At 33.8% G+C, this 26,423-nt stretch overlaps 1 protein-coding gene across 1 annotated transcript; it reads left to right on the top strand.

Moving 5' to 3' along the window:
- Positions 1-441: 441 nt before the first annotated feature.
- On the top strand, positions 442-24,877 carry LOC128183188 (secretin receptor-like). Its single transcript, XM_052852101.1, has 13 exons — positions 442-576; positions 5,154-5,259; positions 6,686-6,796; positions 8,531-8,649; positions 8,982-9,076; positions 9,508-9,661; positions 13,136-13,292; positions 14,447-14,507; positions 21,617-21,689; positions 22,031-22,116; positions 23,342-23,480; positions 23,869-23,910; positions 24,134-24,877. The coding sequence occupies exons 1-13, from the start codon at positions 490-492 to the stop codon at positions 24,425-24,427; spliced, it is 1,524 nt and encodes a 507-aa protein (XP_052708061.1). The 5' UTR covers positions 442-489; the 3' UTR covers positions 24,428-24,877.
- The last annotated feature ends 1,546 nt before the right edge of the window (positions 24,878-26,423 follow it).

Below are 26,423 nucleotides of genomic sequence, written 5' to 3'. Positions count from 1 at the left end.
TGAACCGGTAGTAGTTGCAGAACTGTGTGTTGACAAGCTACGTACGGTGTAGACACTATACGGTATTCTGAGAATCTGACCAATGCATGCGACCCGCACGCGCACATGTGATTTGGGAACGAAAACGTATCGATAAGCGTCAATATAAAACAAAACTACTATTTTTAAAACTTGGAATGAAAACAAAGTGGAGAAAATAGAAGTTAACGAGAGGGCGACAGATTATCACTAACCTGGACATGTCTAGATAGCGGGGCCCCGACCCTTGCTTCTGACGGGCAAGAAATAGTGATTCCCGTTATATAATGATCCACTGCTTCATCAACGGCTAACGCAAGTTCCAGGAATCGGGAGATTTATTTCACTCGCCTAATTAATGTGGTGTGCTTATTTTTTGTTTTGTATCGTAGAGGGCGAGAATCTGCCAAGGAGAAAACTGCTATAATTATTATCATTTAACGCACCGTGTGGGTCGGGGAGTGCTCTTCAATGGATTACTGGTCCTTTCTGACCATTCTATGGATTGTGACGTCATGTGGACGATGTGTGGTAGGGAGGGGGTGTTTCCAGGACCCCGTAAGTATTTTGATTTTTGTATTGTATTTGATTAAGAACTAATTATTAATATTCATTGTAAGTTTCTTTTTACATGGTAACTTTATTTCGTCGACTTCTTTCACACATACCTTCGTGTAAATGATAAAATTCATTTACTCCTGTTATTTGTTGTAACGTTGTTTTTTTATTGGGGGGGGGGGGGGTAAACAAAAAGAAATCGTTTTTCCACTCATGATATGACTTCCTTTTGTTAAGAATTGCATTATATGCCGTACTTTTGTACAAGTACTTGATCAATACATATAACTGTTAATCAGACGTATAAGACGTGTACAGGAAGTACTAATAAGGCGGACCAAGCAGTGATAACAATATGCTCATATTTTCTTCCTCGATTACAATGTTTATACATTTTTTGTTTTAAAAAAAAATACCAATACTCTGCATAGACTTGGGTTTCATTATTTATTAATAAAAATAATTAATAGATTAATATACATTTCTGCATGAAATTAGAATTCAGCGAAATTTTCCCCTGCACAAGTTCCCCACTCAGAGTAAACTGTTTGTAGTCCTACCTACCCTAGGACGAATACCTATACCACTCATGATCATCCGCCACACATAAAGAAATAAGAATCCATTTAAACTAAAACTTACTAATTTATAATCCTAAGTTTCTTTTTAGTGTTCTTATGTTTGAAACTTATTAAATAGATATCCCTCAGACTGTCCATTGACGTTTTCATGTGTGTTTGTGAGAATGGATACTTAGGCTGCAATTATGGACCCAAAAGAGTTTTACTGTGTTTGTCATCAATATGATATTTGATTACGTTTTATGATGCTCTACATCCCTGATTTATCTTGTATGTATTATTTATGAGGGTAATGTCCTTGGGGGTCTTAGCTTATACAGTATTTGTAAACAGTCTGTTTTAGAGGGAAGTTATCTGTTATTTTACTCGGGAACCTAATTCTGTCGTTTAGTAATAAAACGCGAAAATATTATTCGCGAAATGCGAACTTTTAATACATTCATACAGTTTTGTCAGAAAACTAAAATCGATATATCTAAAATCTAAGTGACATGCATGCTTTATACGCAAATATTAATGTTACAGCGCGATTAATTTATATGAAGATACTGACAGTCTCTGAATATCATCATCTACACACTCTTAAACTTAACCCTAAACTTGGCCTCGTTTTTCCTTCTTCTTTTTTTTTTTTAGTCAGAGTTTTGGACAAATGGAGGTGCAGATCTATTTAAAAATAACGATACGTGATACATTTGCAGTTGGGTTGTTTAAATTCTTTCGGAACTTGATGCTTGTAAATTCTTTATTTGAGAATAGTGTGGTGTCCAATTTTTCACATGCTTAACATACATGTGCATCACAAGCTTGAAATTAACAGCAGACCGTCACAAAAATTTGTTTTCTGTCGACTTCTATTTCTATTGCGTAAAACGAGTTTTTAACTAAGATTTTAATTTGTAATTTCGGCCTGTTTTAAATGTCATAAATCTGAAACATCACACAGTTTAAAATAGAAATGTTGCTTTTGGTAAAAATCACAACTGATACTTATATTTATTCATATATGTATCATATAAATATGAATGTCTTATCTAAGTATTAATATGTTCATGTAAGAAATCATTACATATCATTACATATCATTACAGTTTTTTTCTTTCATTATCCTTTTGATCATTCTACTTTTTGTCATTGTATGTATACTAGAGCCGTGTATGCGATGTACTTTATAATATTCAATAGCATTTGTCCGGCTATTGACACTATCTATATATAGTAAATGTGTGTAGATATACTGCCGAACCTCAACAGAATGTGTTTAACCACCCCCCCCCCCCTCCCCCCACACATTTTTATCTGTTTGTGAAACCAATAAAGCCTATCAAATCTAAACAAAAATCACTATTTGATAAACAAAGCTATATAACAGTTAAATACTATTGAGTTAAATATATACAATAGCTTTTTATAGGTTTTTGCGTCCCATGTTGTTATAAAGTGCATGTAGATGAATGATTTTCAACTTGCTGGCGACGTGGTGTTTTTAAAATTTTAATCGAATCAATTGATGAAAAAGTAAAAAGCTCTGGTGCTTAATTATAGCTTCTAGACTTCAATCAGTGCTTGCACTTGCGTTTGCCGATTTTTACGCCGCATTGACAGTATACATGTATGTAATACATGCATAGTATCAGTTATTTAATGGTACCGTATACCATGTAAAAACAGGCCGACCTAAAGACCATACATTAAGGATATGTGTAAGTTAAAGCATTTTATTCTTTACATTATACATGAATAATGTACATGTCGAATAAGGTAACAAAGTCCACATGTTAATACTTCGTTCATCTGAAAGAATATCAAAAATCTCTATAAGTGCAATTATTTCTACAGTTCAAAATAAAACAAAATCGGTCTGATGTAAGTCGTGGTACATGAAATGTTTCTCCCCCCCCCCCCCCCTCCCCCAGCAAATAACATGGATGATAATAGTACGTTGTACCGAGGATGCTACATGCATACAAAATTAATTATGGTCGAATGATAATAAAAATATGTCACCCCCAAATATTTCACACACAAAATCATTAGAAGCTATGATAGTTAATCATCTATCGTTATCATCGTCATTAGATATAATCTGAAACGGTTGTATTAATCTCTCTCTCTCTCTCTCTCTCTCTCTCTCTCCTCTCTCTCTCTCTCTCTCTCTCTCTCTCTCTCTCTCTCTCTCTCTCTCTCTCTCTCTCTCAATGAGATGGGTCGATTTACAGAAATCATTTTGAATTCTCTAGTGAATTTATTTATTCATTGATTCCAGATCCGGTGTTTAATGAAGCAATTACTATCTACTCAGTTGCATTGCTTGTTATTTCTTAAGAATATTTCCTTAGATTTCTCCAGAACACAATCCGTCTATAGTATAAACTCTTCCTTGCTCACAGTCCGCTATCTCTCTTGCATTGTTTCACTGACAACAAGTCAATAATCTTAATAACTTTGTCAAGCTGCTATCATGTCTATCTATTTTTATCACCCTGACAAATATTTTCCTGGATGTTAACAACTTCCAATACATTTTTATGAGTAAAGTAAATATTATAAATCAATTTAACTTGTATTATAAGGAAATATGTTAATATACCCACGGAGCAATTTTTGTTTCGCTTAAGTATAACAAAAGTTGCTACATCTATTTTATACAATTTGTGATACAATGGCATTGTGTTGTTTACATGAACGTGCTCTTCTTCCCCCACCACACCTCCCCCCTTTTTCCAAACTTTCATGTTACATGTACAATACATGTATATATTACGAACAACTAGAATACATAACAAACAGTCAAAAAAAAGAGAAATTATATACTGGTATACGAATACACGCAAAAAATGGTAAACGAAAAATATATACTAGTAGAAAAGAGAAAGTTATATACACAATTACTATACGAATATTGCGATCAATGTTCCTTTTTGTGTTCTTTTAATAAAATAGTTGGCTATATCCCTCAAGTAAAAAACAATTTTATAACGTATTACCATTAAGCTACCTGCAGATGAACACCAAAACCACGTGTACATATGATGCTACATGTACGTGCGCATTTATCTAAATGTAGAGATTATGAATAAGAACAATTGACTCATATTTTTTTGGTAAGATATATCATTACAGTTCAGTTTGATTAATCGTGTAAATGAAAAACCATATATTTTACTTCTTTGTTTAAGATGTACAAAAATGTTTAATTGCGTTATTATAATAGACGTAGGATTACGCACTGCGTTGTTCCAATATCGTCAGAGTGCGAGTCAGTACAGTAAGGTCGGCAATTGACCACCAAGCAGTTTGTTGTCATATTATCATGTTATCAAGGAATATATTTGCTTTGTTTTCTCTGCGTTATAGCATTTTTCTGAATGGTAATATTTTTAATAATTTATTTACTATTTATTTAATACGATTTATAACGTGTCTCTCAGTTTTGTACAAAGGAAATTGGGGGGGGGGAGCTTTTTCTCTCCGTGAAAATATCTTCCTGTATACTTCCCATAGGCGTCGGAACCGGGGGGGGCTAGGGGGGGGGGGGGGGGGGCTTATCATACCGAAATGATTTTTTTGCAAATGTAGACCTATCCATTAGGCACGTAGCATTATAGAGGGTTTAGCCCCCCCCCCCACTTTTTATCGCCGGAAGTATAGTTGTTCCTAAATGAACCGTGAAAGATTGATAAGGTTGGAGTAATAGGCCTAGTAATAGGATTGTTCTAGCCCCCCCCCCCCCCCCCACTTTCAATTTGCTTCCGACGCCAGTGCTTCCTGTTTAGTACAGGGGGGAGGGGCACAGCTGTGTAATATTTTTAGCCGCTTCATTTCCTGAGCGTTATACCGGTATAATAGGGGAGGGGGGTCTTTTTTTCTCTGTGCGTTATTGCGTTTCTCTGTATGGTACAATGTACTAGGATGGGAGAAAGTCGCCTTTTTTCGTCACTCGGTATGATGACTGACTTGTTCTCTCTAGCTGTATTGAAATAATCTCTTTTACAGAAAGTGTACAGCGTGAAATTAAGCTATAAGAAACAACTACAGCTGCTACAGAAAGCGAGAGAGCGGTGCCTACAGGAACACATTGTGCCGCGGCCGGCGGTATCAGGTATTTTACAGATGGCGTTTTACTTCTCGACCGTGCATGTACGTGTAAAGGTCTAACCCCCCTCTCCACTCCGTCGGGATTCAAACAAGCGAGTCTGCGATATGATTTATCACTTTTTCATACTTTTGCCATCTGAATAGGAGTTAGATAGATTTCATGAGGTGTATTGAATTGCTGTTTATGTGGCGATGTGAGAGTACGTAAGGAAATGATTGATATTCCAGCAATAAGATAGAAGCTCCCTTTGTGACGCCAAAGTGTAAGAGTATCCATCAAGATCCGAGCTATACCCAATAACTTTAATGATTTATGACACACCAATCTCCCCTCTTGGTTTTTGTCAAGATGGTTCAAAGATTATCTCACAGATTTCACTGAATGTGTTTAAACTTTGCTCACTTTGATTTGCAACTCGATTTAATAGATACAGTAGGTATCAGATAGACAATTAGTAGACACAATGATCTGCTTTTTCGTAGACACTGGTAACACTATTATAATGTCAGTAAGTCACTACACGTTGTTCCTTGGAACAGCGTTTGATTCTTTTTTTTAATTTGTCGAGGTCAATTTTAGGAGTTGCTGTCGCTGGTTGCTTAAAAAAGTTTTAAAAAGAGCGGAGCCCAAATCAAACCAAAAATCAAATACCCAAACAATACCAGATGAATATATACGAGCGTGTAATTAGCGTGGATTAACAGGATTATGGTTCCTGTATCATTCAGGAGAACAAACTAAGGAGGCGTGGAGGTCAACAAATGCACCATTAGACCTACCTTAGTTTTTTCAATTTATGAATTGCTCAGCTATAAACTATTATTTATATAGAAAAGAAGAGATCCATAAATTTTACAATTAAGTTTTTGTATTTCCTAAATTTTTATATCCATGTCTACAGTATATTTACATTCCACGTATATTTTGCATGTAAAGCTACTGCAGATATAGCACCATAACACAGACATGGTACTAAAAGGTTAAATCACGAGTTTTAATTGTGACATCACAAACGTTGAACGCTGATAAATACAACGTCACAAGCGAAAATTAAAGATCACGCTAGTGGCTGTTACAATGGCTCTTCCATTAATTTAAACTTACCCATAGGATAGTACAGTAATTTTGAGGTATAATTCGCATTTGCGTACAAGGCAAGAAGGTCAAAAATGTAACGCGCGTTATGAAAATTTGTATGCACACACCGTTGCAGTTATGAGACTATATCTTTCAAAAAATAAGGATTCGGCCTTCAGACTCTCTTTTTTAACAATATGTGTGTTGATAACCACGTCACAAGTGTTTTCTAGTCTACCTATCCTCACACGACGTTTTACACACCGCTTAACCTTGACCTTAACAAGTCAAACTTTCTTCTGTATGATTTTTGACTGAATGCTATCAATGGCTGATAACTCTATTTGACCAGGTCCCTTCTGTAACCAAACCTTTGATAACATCGTCTGCTGGCCTGATACGAAGGCGGGAACAATGGCCGAACAGAACTGTCCGAACTACATCAACAACTTTGATACCAGAGGTACACCGTTGTCAGTTTTCACGTAATTTATATTGTCTGCATTCTAGGTCCACCACCTGTTGTCACAGATTGTCGTTAGACTCAGTCCTACTGCTGAGTTTGTGTACATTCTAGGTCCCCCATTTGTTGTCACAGATTGTCGTTAGACTCAGTCCTACTGCTGAGTTTGCAGTTTATATAATCCGTGACAATACTCATTTATCTAGATTATTTACACAAAGCTTAATTCGTTTTTATTCCTGTCAGTTATAATACCTTAATTCCGACAGATCCATCAAGTCCATGTTTATTTGAAGATGTATGATATTTGTCACATATTCTTTCAAAGGGTTAAACAGAGTATTCATTATCACTTCATTTCAGATCCAATTTTTACAAGATACCTTATGTTTACACAAATAGCATAACTATATTTACTCTCTCATAAAATTGCCGACAACGTTTAAAACGACCATTTTCGCTATTTTTTTTTTAAAGAAGATGGGTGGATATGGCGTGTAAAATGCCCATACGCGGTCGGACAGGCTACTGAAAAATTAAAGTATCAATAAATCTGATGGATTTTTTTCAATTCATTGAAAACAATATATATTTAACGAATCATTGATTTTTAACCTATAGGTATGTTCAATGCTTGGAATATGTTGACTAAAACAGGCGTGTACGTATCAAAACCTGCAAAAACTGTCATTTTTTAGAACTTCAGGGCATTTTCTTTTATAGAGTGGGTCTGTGCTCCATATTTTTCTCATAGTCTAATCAAGGTCTATTGGAAAACAAACCGATTTCAATCAACAAAAACGTGGAGAAATGACCCACTATACATTAAAAATATCATTTTGTATCCCAACAATTGAACGTTTTGAAAAAATAATACAAGTCCGGTAGTTCGTGACCTTAGTCATACATAATAGTTAAAAGGCCCACTTTGTTGTGTCTGAAAAAGCTCAGTGGTTGGAGCACCTGGCATAAGCTAACCTTATATATCTAGGGTTTTTATGTTACGGGTTCGATACCACCATAATATCCGACAATATTTTTTTTATCTTATTTTTTGTTAAATATATTAAAAACTGACTATAGTTAGAAATTTTGCTTTTGCAAAGTTTTATTATAATGTATTTGAATAGATTTAATTGGGGAAAAATAAATTCAAAATTGTATTTCACTACTAAACCGAATGGGCATTTGCGCTATCTTATTCCCCCATCTTCTTTTTTATTAAAGACACTATAATTTGAAAAAAACTATAACCTGTTTTTGTACTGTTGTTAAGCGGTAAAATTCGATGTGTGGTAAGTTTTAGGTGCACACGTACACATACTGAATTTCTTTACGGATATTCTGATGTAAACTACTTAATTTTTTTTATCGAAAATTCACGTCCTTTTTGGGACGAATTGGCGATATCTATTTTCTTAAGATTTTGTTTTCAAATGATTTCTTTCTACATATTCTGGAAGTGATTTTTTTCATGTTAAAGAGATACTATCAAAAATGTAAGATGAAAAGATAGAACTGACGAACGCGTCTAACAACCCCCACCCCCACCCCTCCATTCCGCTCCTCCATTTTCTTCTTCACTGACCTTGTTTGTGTCTTTCTTAATATATTATGTACCAGTGTTTTATTGTTAAAGAGGTGCAGCATAATTATTGATTTATAATTTAAAACAATATTCTGTATAGTTATTCATAAAATCAAAAATATACGAAACTGTCCACCGTTTTGTAGCGAAAGCTCGCCGTGAGTGTCTACCCAATGGACAATGGTACGTTCATCCGGGCTTCAATAAGACATGGACGGACTTCAGAGATTGCTTGGACAAACGAAAGCCCGTGGATCCGCTCATGGTAAATCTCTCAAACAAATGTACACCACAATTCAAGTTTTCCCCCTGTTTGTGTACTCGAAAAAAAATCCACCTAGACCATGCATTTATTTTATTTCAAATATGCTATTTAAGTTCTACTGTAAACACGTCATAACCCATAACTGTTAAAAGAATTATGAGACAATGAATAAATAAAACTTCAATATTATACGTAAAATTAAAGGAATTTCAAAGAGCTAGCGCTCTCTCTCTCTCTCTCTCTCTCTCTCTCTCTCTCTCTCTCTCTCTCTCTCTCTCTTCTGAATTAACTAGAAAGTCCCCATTATACCCTAGCTGTCGTTGACTTTGTAGGACCATCTGCCCCGGATCAAGAACCTGTACCTGATTGGTTACTCTGTGTCCCTGGCATGTCTGTTCGTGGCGGTAGGAATGATGGCTCGCTTTCGGTAGGTATCCATTTGTAGCAAAGTAGACCTTTCGGAACTTGCAGAAGAAATTGCTGTTGTTTTTGTTAAAATTCTTTATTTTGTACAAAGTAAATTGTAAGGAGAGTCAAAATTAAGCACATACACCTGCCTCAATATTCTCTTTATTAATTTACCAGTAAAGAATTATCTTTATTTGAAAAAAATACATTAATTGGTAACTTTATTAATATGAGTAAATCTCTAAGTTTAATTTGATAACTTTAATTATTTTATTTAAGAGGTAATGTTATGTCATCTGTATATTTATTTTACTCCTGTTTGGTGTTTTTACCTTTTTCTTTTGCAAATAAATGCTGAGAACTGAATGCAATCTGTCATTATGTCTCGTACACTCGCTTGTTAGGCGCAGAGAAAATAGATAAAATGTCTGCAATATCTATTATTGTCAGGAGATTGCACTGCCAAAGGAACACGATACACATCAACCTTTTTGTTTCCTTCATTCTGCGATCTATAATATGCCTTGTTAAAGACGTCTTCCATACACCGGAAGGGCGACCAGCCGTCATAAACAACACCGCCACTCTGACAACTGAAGGATCGGTAATTTCCGGAATAATTATCACTCTTTATATCATTTCAATATTTCTAAATCAAATAACAAGTTGAAATTTATTTTTTTTGCAGCATATCGTTTTTTTAAGAGTGCATTAATTGTTATGTAACCACAATTTGATAATCAAAGTATACTAAAAACCTATCAATACACAAATTATAATCAAAGTACTGAAGTACTGAAAGTCGGGCTCTTTTGGTGTGTCTTTATGCATATTGTGTGGTAAAGACTGAAAATCTCTCTCTCTCTCTCTCTCTCTCTCTCTCTCTCTCTCTCTCTCTCTCTCTCTCATAATTATGCTTTCAATGTCGGCAAAGCGTCAGAGAGCGACCAAATTTTGTAAGCGGCTACAAACAAAAATATATCTGTCTAATAGAAAAAAGTTCAACAGTTGCTGTCTTGAATTTTGCAACAAGCGTTGTATATTCAATCCCCATTTCTTCAACGCGCAGCAAAGTAGTTCATAAAATTCATGCGCATTGTATGTATCCAAATTGCGTAGTCTTGTTTTTAAAACAAGTTATTAATAAGATAACTAAAAAATAGACAATTCTCTCGAAATTAGAATAAAAGAAACAAAATGCCAACACTTTTGACAACACGTGGCTCTTTGTTTAACTATTTGGTATAGCAGGAGCTTTTACTTTGACGCTGTTAGGTTTTTTGTTTATCTTTGAAGTTGTGCTATTTATAGTAACATTGGCGATTTATCTGCCTACAGCCAGGACTCTGCTTTCAGCAGAGCCCGGCTAAAAATTAATGTCGAACATTGCATTGTTTTTTCATTTATCCAGAAATGGATTTCACTCGACAGAGTGTTTGTCAAACAAAAGTATTATACATGTTTATAAAGTAAAAAAGAAGTGCATTGAAGATGAAATACGAGGGTCAATCAAAAAATACGAAGACAATGTGGCTGTCTATCATATATTTTTCATGAAAGGCATATTTAACAGATTGATCTGTGCACCAACACTTATGTTTCTGATTTGCGAAGTTTTAGTCCATTTGATGAAAGGGTATTTCTGTTACCCCTTTTTTGAATACAACATGTTTTGTCACTGCGGCGCCGGTAACGTTCAAAACATGACGTCAAGATTAAACACGCACAGTTTATAGATATACCACATTTTTATATCACGGTTAGTCTCTTGTGCCTTTCTCCTTACAATTTAAAATGGCACTGAACCACTTAACATCTTATTTGCACACATTTGTTCGAGAATTATAAGTTAGTTCTTCGAAGTTTTCCTTTTTTGGATCGTGTATCTCTTAGTTTACAGTAAGGATAACCATGAACGTCGGTTGACGTTACTTAGTTTCTGACCAAATATTTACAGATTGTCTAATCTCTTTTGGACTGTTTTATATTCAAATTACAATTACCATCACCCTCACAAAATTTATTACAGCTAAACACAAACTTGCAAATAATTGTTGACTTATTTGTTGCACAATTGAGCATTTTCACAGCTTGTATCGGCTTTATCCCAAGTTAAATCCATTCTGTTTATACTTCTTGTTGCGCCGTGACGTCCGGCGACGTCGATGATTTTATAGTCAATTCTAAAGAGGACTATTTGTCTTTAGTTACTAATATCTGTTTGACAAAATAATTTATCCCGTCATTATTTGGTACATAGAATACCATTACTATACTTGATTTGAGGTTTCAATATTATTTGGTTTTAAGCCTAATTTATAGCGATATTACCTTCAACATTATATGGTTTATTGTTGACCTAACACAAATTTTGACCGTGCGCAGTGACCTCATTTTTGCAGGATTAGATTCTAAATAATTCTTAGAAGTAAAGGAATTTATTAACTTTTTTTCTTGCAAATTGTTTGAAACTTTTGCTAAATTATGTCTTCCAAATTTAGTAATTATATGACGTTACGTAACATAGCTATGACAAAAGTCTTCGTATTTTTTGATTGACCCTCGTATATTAATAAGATTTATTGACCCAATTATACTAAATTGTTCAAATAAATGTATATCGATTGAGTAATATTGTTACCCTATGCTTCATTTAATCGATATCACAGTACTTAATGTCTTGCCCTTTAGCGGTTTGTTTATTCTCCAACTACAGAAATAAAACGAGATAACATTATGACAACGCACACCAAAGAATCTGAGCTTACTTCAATCTTTACGATTTGGGAAAATGACCGTTTTTTGGACGGCTGTTGATATAATTGCAAAAAAAAAAAAACAACTCGTGATGAGAGTATTAAAATCCCCAATAAAAGAGGCAGCGAAAACAAGGTCGTTAAATCGTTTGTGTTTATCAGAAACCAAGTATTCGAAATTATTGTGGGGCTACGGTTTTTTCATTGCTTGTTTATTTGTTTCTTCGAGGGGTTTTTTTCATTCCTTTTTTTGGTACACAACTTTATGCATAAATCGTATGTAAACTGTTGAGTGTGGATATTTGTAATTTAAACATCTCGAATGCGATTACGACAGTGGGACAATGGGCTGATATTTTCTCGCTCTGTGAATAATTTATGTCCAATTCCGATTGCTTTCTTTAGACTTTCGAAAAGAAAATTTCGCGTACCCTTGAATTCGTAAGTAACTTTATGCATTTCATTGATGGCATGGATATGAAATTGCGAATGCGAGCAGCATTTTTTTTATCATTTCATATGGTTCAAACTTTCTGAAAACTAAAAGTGAGAAAACTTCTCGAAATTTTACGCGGATATTTATTACTCGCGTTTAATTAAGAATCTACAGTAATTATAAATGATTTTGATTGTTATAACTCCGGTCTTTATCAAACAACACAAAAACCACATCGATTATACCTATATATCGATTATATCTACACGTATATCCCATCATTTGACCCACCTTAAAAGATTTGTCTCGATAGAGTGTATTTATCGTCAGTGGAAGGAATCGAGAATGTCCGAATATCATATAAATTCATCGAGTAAATCTAAGCATTGTCACAGTCAATCTGCTGGTGCATTGCGGCACAGTGCATCAGATACAATAGAATATTTCCTAGTGATATATTCAATGAAATTGCAAAACAGAAGTATTATTTGGTAGAGATTTGTCAACATTGATATGATCCCCCACCCATCTTCGTCGAGATTTTACAGGAAAACAATAAAAAAAAACCAGGGGTAAATACTTTGTACATTAGATTTGATCATCTCATCTGATCACCTCATTATATTCAAAGAATGATTCCTTATTATTTGTAAATTATTATGTATAATTTTCACAATTAGATACGTGTACTAAATCATTGACGTTGTGACGTTACTTTCGCAAACCCAGCTTTCGCCCCAACAATACGTCATTCGCGTCGTTGATGAATTTTATCGAAATATATGTTACAAAATCAATATTTCGTGTTGTCACAGACAAAGACACAGCAAGATGTCAATATTATATATCTGCTATATATGTTCTTTGGGGATTTTTTTATATATAGAACTGGACCTGCAAACTTGTATTCACTTTCTTCAACTACATCATCGTGGCTAACTATTTGTGGATCTTCATCGAGGGACTCTATCTCCATAACCTCATCTTCATCACAACTTTCAAGAAAAGCAAGCGGTTCCACCTCTACATACTAGCAGGATGGTGTGAGTACTACTATACATGTACTACACATTTATGTAACTGATGCAAACCTATACTAGCAGGATGGTGTGAGTACTACTATACATGTACTACACATTTATGTAACTGATGCAAACCTATACTAGCAGGATGGTGTGAGTACTACTATACATGTACTACACATTTATGTAACTGATGCAAACCTATACTAGCAGGATGGTGTGAGTACTACTATACATGTAGTATATGTAACTGATGCAAACCTATACTAGCAGGATGGTGTGAGTACTACTATACATGTACTATATGTAACTGAGGCAAACCTATACTAGCAGGATGGTGTGAGTACTACTATACATGTAGTATATGTAACTGATGCAAACCTATACTAGCAGGATGGTGTGAGTACTACTATACATGTACTATATGTAACTGATGCAAACCTATACTAGCAGGATGGTGTGAGTACTACTATACATGTACTATATGTAACTGAGGCAAACCTATACTAGCAGGATGGTGTGAGTACTACTATACATGTACTATATGTAACTGAGGCAAACCTATACTAGCAGGATGGTGTGAGTACTACTATACATGTACTATATGTAACTGAGGCAAACCTATACTAGCAGGATGGTGTGAGTACTACTATACATGTACTATATGTAACTGAGGCAAACCTATACTAGCAGGATGGTGTGAGTACTACTATACATGTACAATATGTAACTGAGGCAAATCTGTGAATGATATAATTGTATATGAATATGTTAAGAGGGCTCGATGGCCGTGTCCATTTTTGTAGACTGTTTTGATCTCCTTTAGAAGAAGAGCTCTATATTAAAATTTAGGAAATTGCCTAATTTTAAAAGTTTAAAGATATGATAATTTTATCTTAACTAAACACGTTATAGTTTATAGCTAAACAAATCATATCATACAGTGATGGGTAGAACTGAAGGTTAGTTTGTTGATCATACAGCTTCCTTAAATATCATGCAAACTTACAGATGATAATAAGCTCTTTGGTTCAGTGGTTGTGATTTTTATATTGATTGATTAATTTATTGAATTGACTAATACTGATTATCAATCGATCGATTGGTGATATGCTTGCATGAATAACACGCAGACTGTATACAGTACACGGTATTGGTGGTTTTATTTGTTACAGTACTGCCTCTGCTTTGTGTCGTACCTTGGATCCTTGTCAGGAGATTCCTGGAAGATACCCTGTAAATATTTACACTTTTTTTTTGAATCTATTCATAACATTTTGTAATCTTTACTAGAAAAGTTGTTTTGCGGACATCAAACTGTACATTGTATAAATACAAACACAACCACTTGCTTGTAAATGTTTTTAAGACCACTGGATGAAAAATCAAGTTTCAGCAAAACTGAAACTATATGGAAACCTTGCTGAAACTTGAAGTTGAAGTTTCATGTATAGTTTCCGCAATGCAGAAACCATTATATCGATTCAGCAAGTATCCGTTAGGTTTCAGTCAGCAGAAACTTTAGTTTAAGATTCCTGATGGTTTCCGCAATGTGGAAACTAAATTTGAATCGTGTGAATAGTTGTGTAAATTATTATGGAAATATCAATCAGTTTCAGAACATTTCCGCTAGGTTTCAGTATGCTGAAACTTTAAGTTAAGATTCCTGGTGGTTTCCGCAATGTGGAAACTAAATTTGAATCATGTGAAAAGTTGTGTAAATTATTATGGAGATATCAATCAGTTTCAGAACATTTCCGCTAGGTTTCAGTATGCTGAAACTTTAAGTTAAGATTCCAAATGGTTTACGCATTGCTGAAACTATTACTAAAATTGATTTGAGTTTAATAGTGATATCATTTATATTCAACAGGTTTAAGTTTAATTCTAGCCTAATGATTAATGAATCCGTACATACTAAAATGTATAGTAAGGTTTCAGCGTGACTGAAACTATATGTATACAAGTAACTATCTTCTAATGTGGCAAATAAGGCAATTAAGAACCTTACTAAGTAATTAATTGAATTTGAAGAGAAAAACTGATGTCTGATCTTGTTTAATGCATATGATGAAATCATTAATCTTAGGTACTCGGGCACGTGTATACATGTGTATACATTCTTTGTCCAGGTGACCTCCTTTGTGATTTTCCTGTATATTCTGTGTGGATTGCAGGGTTTTTTCTGTCAGGAGTGAACAAAAGACTGTTACATAACATATACACAGTAGGAAGCGTGAGTTTATAACTGGAGCCCGGCGGGAATTTTTTTTCAATTTGTGTGTACCTGAGTTAGTAAAACTGATAAGTAAATTATAATTATTTAGTAAAATAAATTAATATACCTATTTTGTAAGACTCCTTCTTAAATCATTTAGTTATCATTTGAATGAACCTTGAGGTACAATAACTAATTTAGCAAACAAATTAAGGTAAAGTCGTTGTAAATTTTTACAAATCGTACCAAATATTCGTACAACCTGAGGTTTAGAGCTAATTCATATATATAATACCTATACTATATACTTCCGAAAATAAATTTCCCTACCCAAATTTTTTCCCCCAAATCATGAAATTCCTTATCCGTGTCGGGGGGGGGGGGGGGGGGGGGGGGCTAGTATGCCTATTACTCCAACTTCTCAATCTTTCAAGGTAAATTAAGGAACAATTACATTTCCGGCGAGAAAAAGTGGGGGGGGGGGGGGGGAGGCTATATGCCTATTGGTTAAGTCTAACTTTGCACTAAGCCCCCCTCCCCCCCCCCCCCCCCCGGTTCGACGCCTATGTGATTCGTGCATTTCTTTACTTTGTATTTACTTTCTGTACTGTAAAATGTAAATACAGATATTGATACATGTTTATGAAACATGCACATGTTTCTGTTATAAGATATATTAAGCATTATTCATAATTTACTGAAGTTATACGTTATATTACAAGATCAGTTTAAAATCCAGCACTAGCCATGTGGTGCACGTGATTTAATCCCATTTTTAAAATTTGATTATACATTCGTATACATTTGATGTAGAAAGTATACCAAATAATTAAAATTATATTTTGTTTATATATCACTCCGACGTGTACGTCTTACTTCCCGGCTTGTTTAACGCGTTTGTATTTTAATTTCATAAGTATTCTTAACGTACTGTTCATCGCGTGACCAATCAGTGCACATGTGTAACTGTAAAATAATTGCCATCAATTCATCGTAGTTGTAAATTCACCGTACGGGTGAACGCTGTTAACCGGACCCCGTTAATTGATCGGCATCTAATTATATTTGTGATTTCTGTGTGTTCATGCAGAACCTGCTCTGTGATGAACATAATATTTTCACACCTCTATATTTTGAATAAGAATATGACCGTGCTTAGAATCGTGGTGAAAATTGGACAAATCAAGACTAACTTGTCAGTAAACTATATAAGGCTCTATCATATTTAGTTTGGCAAAATCATCAGTACATGTAAATAAAATATAGTTAAAGACAAAATCTAATACATATGTCTCATTAAAACTTGTTTAATTTCATTAGACATTTGTAAACAAACGGTCGGCCATTTTTTTTGGTTAATCACGTGTTACAAATACAATTGTAACAAAACGCCAATACTTTGTCGTATTTAACCAGGAAATTCTGACTCCGACAGTTCTTATTTAAAATAAATATACATGTAAAAAGTATACTATTCGGTAAAAAGTGATAATTTTGATTAAACATTATTCATTTTAAACTATCCCAAGATGCACTTTTCCGAGATTTAGCGGGTTCTGATTGGTCAGTATTGGCGCACTTTATGATTCCGAGCGAAGGTTAAAATGGACAAGAAGGTGCTGTTGTAAAATGGAGAATTGAGAAGCATTAATAGCCTCTACAACAAGGAGATAATGCAGGAACGAAGAACTCATGTCAAGGTAACTAAATTCACAATATAGATACTCCCAGTAACATTTTCAAGGCTCTAATTTATCTCTCATTTGTAAACGAGATCTCGCGCCATTAAATCAAGATGGCGTCATTTTTTCAAACTTGGTTCGGCGTTTTAATTTTTATTACTGTATCTCTTTTAAATATACGTTTTGACCAAGTTAACCATTAACCAACTTTATATGCATGATAATCAAGATTATCCAGGGTATACACATATATAATTATATAAACGTCCCTAATATATGAATGCTTGGTTGGTAAACAAGACGAGCAATGAATCTTTCGCACATTAAACAATTTACAAACTCTATATGTAACGAAAAAATAATATTAATTAAATCCGGAAAATGAAACACACTTATTGTTGATAAGTTTTTCCATTGTTCAACAAACAATAATTGAATCAAAATGAAAATAACATAGCTTCAAACATAAAATGAAACATTTTAGACCAGATACTACTGTAGTCATTATATGACATAGTTTAAACAGCAACTGGCAACTGCATAGTAGCTTCTGTATTCAGAATTTTATTCAGAATGCTTTTATTACATGTTAGGCTGAATGACTTATGTTTATTGTTTAAAAATCTAAATGAAACTTTATTATTTATGTTTAAGATAAATAGAACAGACATAAAGTACAGCCCAGTGAAAGGAACAAGTTCATTGCAAGAAGAAGAATTTTAATGCTACCACTGTCCAGAAGTACTAAGTCTGCTGTAGCCATGATGTGATCATATGAGTGCTTCACCGGCCTGGACAATGCTCGAAAGTCCCCCAAAAAGGCCTATTTCCATAAACTACGACTCGGGTTACATCAACAACAGCCAAGGACACTCCTTATTGATTCGAATGGACACATCTCTACGACCCGACTAAACCTCTGCAGAACAAGACTTTTTAACTGTAAAGTATTCTCATTTCAAAAAACCTATTAACTATAAAAGTACTTTTTTTATATGATCAAATACCAGTATATTACAATGTCTGTCTGTAAGCTAGAATCTTAGAAAATCACATGGTTTTGACTTATTAAATGATTGATTAGACCTTGCAGATATTAACTTTCATTTTCTTAAATAATTTGTTATATTTGCAAATATTGCATAAAATATTAGACTCCATGTAACATATATCCTCACACCTCCAAGTTGATAAGTGTTAACTACTTTTTTTTCCATTTTCTTTGTTTAAACATTTATTGATAACTTAGTTTTTATTTGCAGCAATATACGAAAAATTAAGAAACCAATCTTAAATGTAAAAACACTGCATTAGGAGATGAATGCATGGGTCATAGAAATGATAAAATACACCAAACAATATTCAATTATGTCGTTTATGAAAATATATAAAGACAACATATACCCCATGTATTACAATTTTTATATAACAAAATTACTTGGATGGAAAGTTGTTTCCATGTGGGTTTTATTTTAATCTGTGTTATGTAACTAATATATAATTGGAATTAGCTTTTATATCATAAGTAAAATGCTGGGATTGATGAGAATTGTAAGATGAATGAATTGTGTGATACTTTGTATTTTATACATTCATGCTACAAAAAGCAAGTACATGTACATGTAGTAATACTTGTCATATATAAACAATGTATATTTTACTTCATGTCTTGGATTTAAAAATATTAATGTAGGTAAAGTAGTGAAATGTAGGAAGGTAAACCGTGTGTAAAGAAGAATATTCATCAGGAATGAAGTGTGTTGCAATCAGCATAATTAATTAAATGTGAACATCATATTTTTGCACATGATTTGACAGACTGCTCCATTGTTAGCTTTTTATTGGCCAACAAGCTTTTCATATCTCCCTCTGGGTCATCTATTAAATACTGACAGGCTTATGATATTAAAATGATTTTAAATGTTGCTAAGCAAACTTTGATTGACCAATTTCAACAAAAATGGGTCTCTGATTGTAACGCATCTAGTAAAGGATTGATCTATAACTTGTTTACCAATAACACTTTTGTACCTAGATATTACATAAACTCTGGTGCTTATATGAATAACATTACTACATTAGTTAGATTTAGAACAAGCAACCATAAACTGCCAATTGAGACAGGCAGATGGAACAATGTACCTAGAAATCAACGATTTTGTAATTTATGTAAAAATAACATTGGCGACGAATATCACTATATCATGATATGTCCAGAATTGAAAGAATATAGAAAAGCTTATTTACCATCAATGTATTTTAGAAGACCAAATGCTTTCAAATTTTTTGAATTATTTTCATGTAAAAAATTAGCTGTTATTAATAACTTATGTAAATTCATCAATATCATTAATAAGAGAGTCAACTCTCCAGGTTGATGTGTACAGTATACACTCTTGCTTTTTGTTTAATATTGTATGTATTGTATATTTTCTCTATGTTGTTTTATACAATATGAGAATAAATAAAATGAAAATGAAAATGATCACTTGGTACATCATGGGTGGAAATGAAAAGTTCACTTTGGACTTAATGGATTATCAAAAAAATGATATCAAATCCTGTTCTATTGTAAAATATTAGATTATATTACTAACAAAGAAAAGGTTTATCCCAACTTGTAAGTGGGTAACTTTGACCTCATTTTGGAATTTATTGACATATTCAAATCAAATCTGGGTCATACCTCTATAGTCAACTACTATTTTGTAGTGTATTTTTTTTTTTAAAGATGGATACTTTAGACTTTTCAAAAATATTTTATGGTGTACATATTCATTGTAGTTCAAAACAAATTGAGACAAGTGTATCATGTTCATGTAACAGTGAAGTTTTCTTTGTTTATTCATGTACGTGCAGTTATTTTGTAAATTGCATTCATATTTTTAAAAAAGTAAGATCTTTGTTGCATTTTTAAAGGTAGATTTGATAGGCATTTAATCGAGATGAAAAAAAAATACAAATGTAAAGATTTCTATGGGAGTTTTTTTTCTTGTGCAATTTTATCATTTTTTAAATAAAAGTCCCTAATAAGGGAATTGCCATATGGATGTTTCTCCATTATTGTATCTTGGCTGTATTTTATTTATTATTGGAAACAATTTCAGATTTTTGAACAAAATAAATTTGGAACTGTTTGAAAGTGTTTTGTTTTTACATAAAGTAGAAACCTTGCTCAGCTTTTGTGAAAGCAAAGATATAAAAAGTTTCAGTAAGTTTCAGTTGCGGAAACCCTTTGTAAACAATATGTTTCCCAATTGTATATGGAGGTTGAAACTATGCAGAAACTTCAAGTTTCAGTAAGTTTCCGTTGCGGAAACCATTTGGATTCATGGACAGCCTAAGTTTCAGCACTGCGGAAACTTAATGAAACTTGAAGTTTCCGTGCTGAAACCTGTCGGAAACTTAAAGTAACCTTAAGTTTCCGCAGAGTTTCCAAAGGGTTTCCGCAGCGCCGAAACCAGATATTTCATCCAGTGGACTTGAATCGTTGTAAGCAAACATCGAATATATCTCTTAATAGTTTTATTTCATAATCTCGATATTTTTCACATCATTTGAGACTTTTAAAATATGTTTCCCCTTCTCTCCAAATAGACTGAATATTTTTCGTTCAGTTTCAATTTTATCGCCGTTTCATTTTAATTTCATCAAACGTTTCGTAAATTGGGTAACGCACTTTTTGATTTACAAGCATCTACATTTATACAGTTTGGTATAGTATCACTTCCATTTGTTCTAGCCCCCCCCCCCCGCTCATTCTGACAGCGTCTTCACACTACTATTCCGCATGATGATGCATTGTTTGTAAAATTAGCCACGGCGTGGCAGATTCCTGAACTGATTTTTGTAGATAAGGGTTAACAGTATACAGGTCATGAATAAAGGATGGCCCAGTTAAACCTTCCATTTATTTATAAAAGTCGTCCCAAATTAAAGCAGGCATCTCCCATAATCTCATACGCGCTAAAGTTAATTTATTTAACCTCGCGATGTTATTTCATACAAAACGTTACTTGAGACAACAAAGACGATTTTGACTTATGAATTTTTTAAATCTTTGAAAATTTGAAATTAGGTGACCGAAAAAGAATAAAAAAATCTCCAAATTTAAATTTAACGCTTGGTGATCATACCTTCAAAATATTTCTTGTAAAGATAAAATTTCATTTTGAATGAACAAGTTTTGATTGAGTATAATTATGTACTATCTAAACTTCAAATGCATGTATACATATCAACCGAAATCCGTGAATTTTTCGATTTATTCTACTGGAATAGGTTTTTACATTAATTTTTATTTTATTGCATTTGTTTGTTCCTTTGCTGGGTTCATTATGATTGAGCCCTTGATTGAATATGAGTAATTCAAGAGCCGGGGGCATCAAGAAGTTCACTCCTGCTTGAATATGTCTTAAGATTTTTCTTGAAATTGTGTTGAACAGATGTTGGAGTACCCACACAGCAGAAAATAAGTACGTCTGGATCATCCGGGGACCTATCGTGGCCACCATTGTAGTGAGTCTCACTTTTTAAATTATATAAATTGTCTTAAATTATATATGGATATTTATTTCTAATATCATTTATTTCATTTAAAACTATTTACGTCTGATAAAAATAATCTGCTTTTTAAGTTCGATTTCCAAGATTAACTCATCTTTGCCACCCAAGGGTTTTTGGTCCACTCTGCTCCACATTTATGGGTTGCAGAGTGGACCGAAAACCCTTGGGTAGCGAAGATGATATTATTTTACATGTAGCATCAATCAATTTTAAAACTTCTCTTTCATAGTTTCTTACTCCTCTTTTAAATTTGCAAATAGATATATATCATTTTTTTCATTTTTTTTTCAAAGGTAAATTTTATGTTTTTCATCAACATCATCAGAGTCATATTTACCAAGCTGACAGCATCCAATAACCACGATACCCATCGCTACAGGTAGGACTCATTACTACAGGTAAAACTCATTAATACAGGTAAGACTCATTACTACAGGTAAAACTCATTAATACAGGTAAGACTCATAAATACAGGTAAGACTCGTTACAATGAAATACAGGTAAGACTCATTACTACAGGTAGGACTCATTAATACAGGTTAGACTCATTAATACAGGTAAGACTCATTACTACAGGTAAGACTTATTACTACAGGTAAGACTCATTGCTACAGGTAAAACTCATTAATACAGGTAAGACTCATAAATACAGGTAAGACTCGTTACAATGTAATACAGGTAAGACTCATTACTACAGGTAAAACTCATTAATACAGGTAAGACTCGTTACAATGTAATACAGGTAAGACTCATTAATACAGGTAAGACTCATAAATACAGGTAAGACTCGTTACAATGTAATACAGGTAAGACTCATTAATACAGGTAAGACTCGTTACAATGTAATACAGGTAAGACTCATTAATACAGGTAAGACTTGTTACTACAGGTAGGACTCATAACTACTGGTAAGACTCTTTAATACAGGTAAGACTCATTTATACAGGTAAGACTCATAAATACAGGTAAGACTTGTTAATACAGGTAAGACTCATTACTACAGGTAAGACTCATTACTACAGGTAAGACACTCGTATATAAGTTACATACCTTTCTTTACAGAAATTTGGTTCAATCGACATTGGTTCTTATTTCACTTTTTATCACATTTGCTGTATCCAGAAAATTTTACGTGGGGGTAGGGGTTCCGAGACGAGGGTCACATAATTTTGTTTGCCGCGGGGGGGTGTCCGAGGTCTGCATTCGGCAATTTTACTTTAAATTAGTTTTATAACTTTCAATTTTTCAGAAATAAGTCCGAAATATCTTATGTTTTCTTTGCTTTTTTAATTATTACAGTGTACTTGCCAGGAAAACGTAAATATCAAATTTCAGACAATTCAGGAATGTGAATCCTTGGACCCCTGACAACCCCCCCCCCCTTTCCATCTAGATTTGCGCATGCAAAATAAACCTTAATTTAATGATGATTTCCAGTATACATACATACTTGAGTCACACACCTAAGTTTGTTTTGAATGCAAGAAGCTACACGCTGTTTCTGAACTCTTTGTGCATACAGGTGTATATACTTGATGTGTACCTTTTTATGACAGGAAGTACATTAGATACCTGGATATAACTTATTAGCGTTTGTTTTGCAGGAAGCTGGCCCGCTCCACCCTGGTGCTGATCCCACTGTTTGGGGTCTACTACATGATCTCCGTCGTCATGCCTGAGTGTATGGACCCCGGGGTGGAGCTCATCTGGCTCTATGTGGAGAGCGGGGTCAACTCGTTCCAGGTCAGAGTTTGTTCAATGAAAAATAATTAGCCACGTGTTTCCTTTTTGATACCATTTAGAGCAAAAATCAAATGTTTCCTTGGGCTTGATATTTGTGGTAAGTGATTTTAAAGTTAGGAACTAAAAGATTCCTTCAGTGGAGATAGATTTTGCTTACTGGGAAATACTCTTGTCTCTTTACGAAGATATTTATTCTAAAATTTGGGTTTTTTTCACATTTGTATGACCATCACTTTTTCCGGAAATTCGTTGCATTGATTTTTATTAGATTAGACATCCTTTTGGAATTTATTTGCATAAAAACTAAAACACTGTATGACAGTCAATAGGAATAAAATTTGTTATAGTTTGTATGACGGCATGTACTGATGACATAATTTCATTGCAGGGTTTTCTCGTAGCTCTTCTTTTCTGTTTCCTAAATGGAGAGGTACGTCTAATTTGCTTAACGTCGAATACCTTGTCAAAACTTTCATAATTGTACATGTATGTAATAAATGTTTATTTTAAAAAATAGAAATCTAGTTAAGATATTATCAGTTTGAATTTTTGATGTTTAAAAAAAAAAAAAAAAAAAAGATTCTCTTTCAAATGTAATTTGTCTACAATTATTCAAAATTAGATTTAAGGTTTCGATCATTCATAATTGGTAGGTGCAGCAGGAAATACGAAAGAAATGGAACCGGAAGTGGAAGTTGCGCAGACTCAGTACCGTGTCGTCACGGTCCACTAGGACCATGTCGGTCGGGTCCGCAGTGTGTATAAAAGACAAACAACTGTCTGCTTTGATTTTGGCGGGAAACGTCATACAAAACAAATCAGGAAAATGGAAGCAAAATGTACATATGGAGTTACAGGATCTCAATCAGTCTCCACACCGAGACATTCACGAATGTGCAAGCGATGAGACTCTGCAAGAGAGTAATGGATTGTTGACGTCACAATGAAGGTTATGTAATATGACCCAACTGAGGGTTTGTTACAATAGCTTAACTTTAGGCCTTCAAATGCACACGTGTTGTCTCCTAACTGTCGAAGGGCACCTTTTTGCCTGTAAAATACGTGCAGTTTGATTGGTAGCCTTGGTAACACGGTCACATGTGACTGCTATGATGTCATTAACTCCCGGAACGTCACTGTAGAAATATTATTCTACAAGCGTTGTGCGAAAAGGAGCAGCTCATCTTGTTATTTACTAGATATCGCGATAGTACATATGATACCTGTCCAGAGGAGATGTTACTGGCTTGACAATTGAAGAACAATATGTGTTATATACTTGTATACGGTATGATTAAATTATTCGTTGTTAATATGGATATTTGTTGCTATTATCGTTTAAACGTTCTTCTGTTTTAGGCACATCGTTAATATACAATAAAATTATTCTAAATTATTCTTAGATATCACTTCATTTTCATCGAAATGGTGTTAAACCGGATATGTTTTTTATCCACCAACTATTGCACAAAAAAATCATCACCTGATGATACACAGTATCTTATACCTATACCAACACTTCTCATAAAAATAAACCCATACGATTTTAGATCAAAATCTTGAAAATAACACAGTCCATTAAATATAGCATTGATAAAATAACATCTAAAGCACTGCTCAAAAGAAAGATTCCTAATTAATTATAAGTTAACTCCATACTCATACAGTTCTTTGACGAAAGTTGAAAAACAGAACTGATTTCAACTTAATAGACTTGCATTTCATCAATTATTACAAAAAATATACGTCATTCAACTTTTTGAGATGTCAGATAAATGAAATCTAACGCACTGCTTAAAACATAGATTCTTCGTTAATTTTAAGGAATAAAACTATTTAAAATGTGTCGCGCTGTTCATGCGTATATGAATGTTACTTTACAAGTTGGTGCCATAACACTACTTGTGTAACACTCTGTTCGGTGGGTTGTGGTTTTACGTTACTGTTTTTGTTTGCTTGATGCTTTGTTGTTCGTAAATACATCTGTGTACATGTATTAATAAGCGACACCCATTCTCTAGAACAAATATAATGTGCCTCTTTTGCGACATCAGCGAAAAGCAAAAATATAATCTTATAAAAATTAAAATCATGATTGGTAAGTGCCATTAATATATTTATATTGAGCACATTCTTATAAATAACTTTTTTTAATCAAGGCCAAAAAATGTGAATTTACTACATGTAGATATAATATTCATATATCAGTATTATTTAAATACAATGAATGCTGGGAATAGCGGAGCTCTAGCGACATTTGTTTACAAAACGAGATATAGAAAACAGCTTGTCCATAAAACAAGATTTAAACAGAAACAACAAATATAATTTTATGGGTTTTGAGTACTTGTTAACCGAAACAAAAATTGGACCTCATGTTGTATAATATAATTTTATTGTCTTTGCAAAATACCTACCCCCAAGTTCATTACTATTAATTTGCCTTTTGTACTGTACGCAAAACAGTAGCATTTCCTACAGGAAAAGGCGAAAATCTCTGGCAGTAACCCGCTCGTGAGCTTATTACAGTTACTCGTAAATTTTTCAGTTTTTTTTTAACATTGACAATAGTGTGTCTCCCCATAAGTTCATTAATATCGAAACAAAAACGAGTCCCTCAATTAGATAGAAAGAATTTGCCCCTCGTGAAGCTGCGGTGAGCGCCTCTCACTCTCGAAATGGATCGACCCTTCAACAAGGCTGACAGTTGAAGCTTCAGAAAACACTCAAGGCCCAATTATTTAGTTCTCTGCACTCTACTCTTTAACTCTAGAATTGAAACTGATTGTTTATTTGATAGCCTAGCTACCGAAATATCCGCCGATTTATTATCATTGTTTGATTATATACTACGCATACTCAAAGAAATCTAATCTAACCTTGCAAGGTGCGCGCACTCCAATGCATGATTTTTAAAGAATGCAGATGGAACGGTAGACCAAA

Source organism: Crassostrea angulata, chromosome 5 (genome assembly GCF_025612915.1).
Source record: "Crassostrea angulata isolate pt1a10 chromosome 5, ASM2561291v2, whole genome shotgun sequence".
In the NCBI taxonomy this organism is placed as follows: Eukaryota; Metazoa; Mollusca; class Bivalvia; order Ostreida; family Ostreidae; genus Magallana; species Magallana angulata.
Note: the sequence above shows the minus strand (reverse complement) of the source record. Positions and strands in the feature narration are given on the sequence as shown.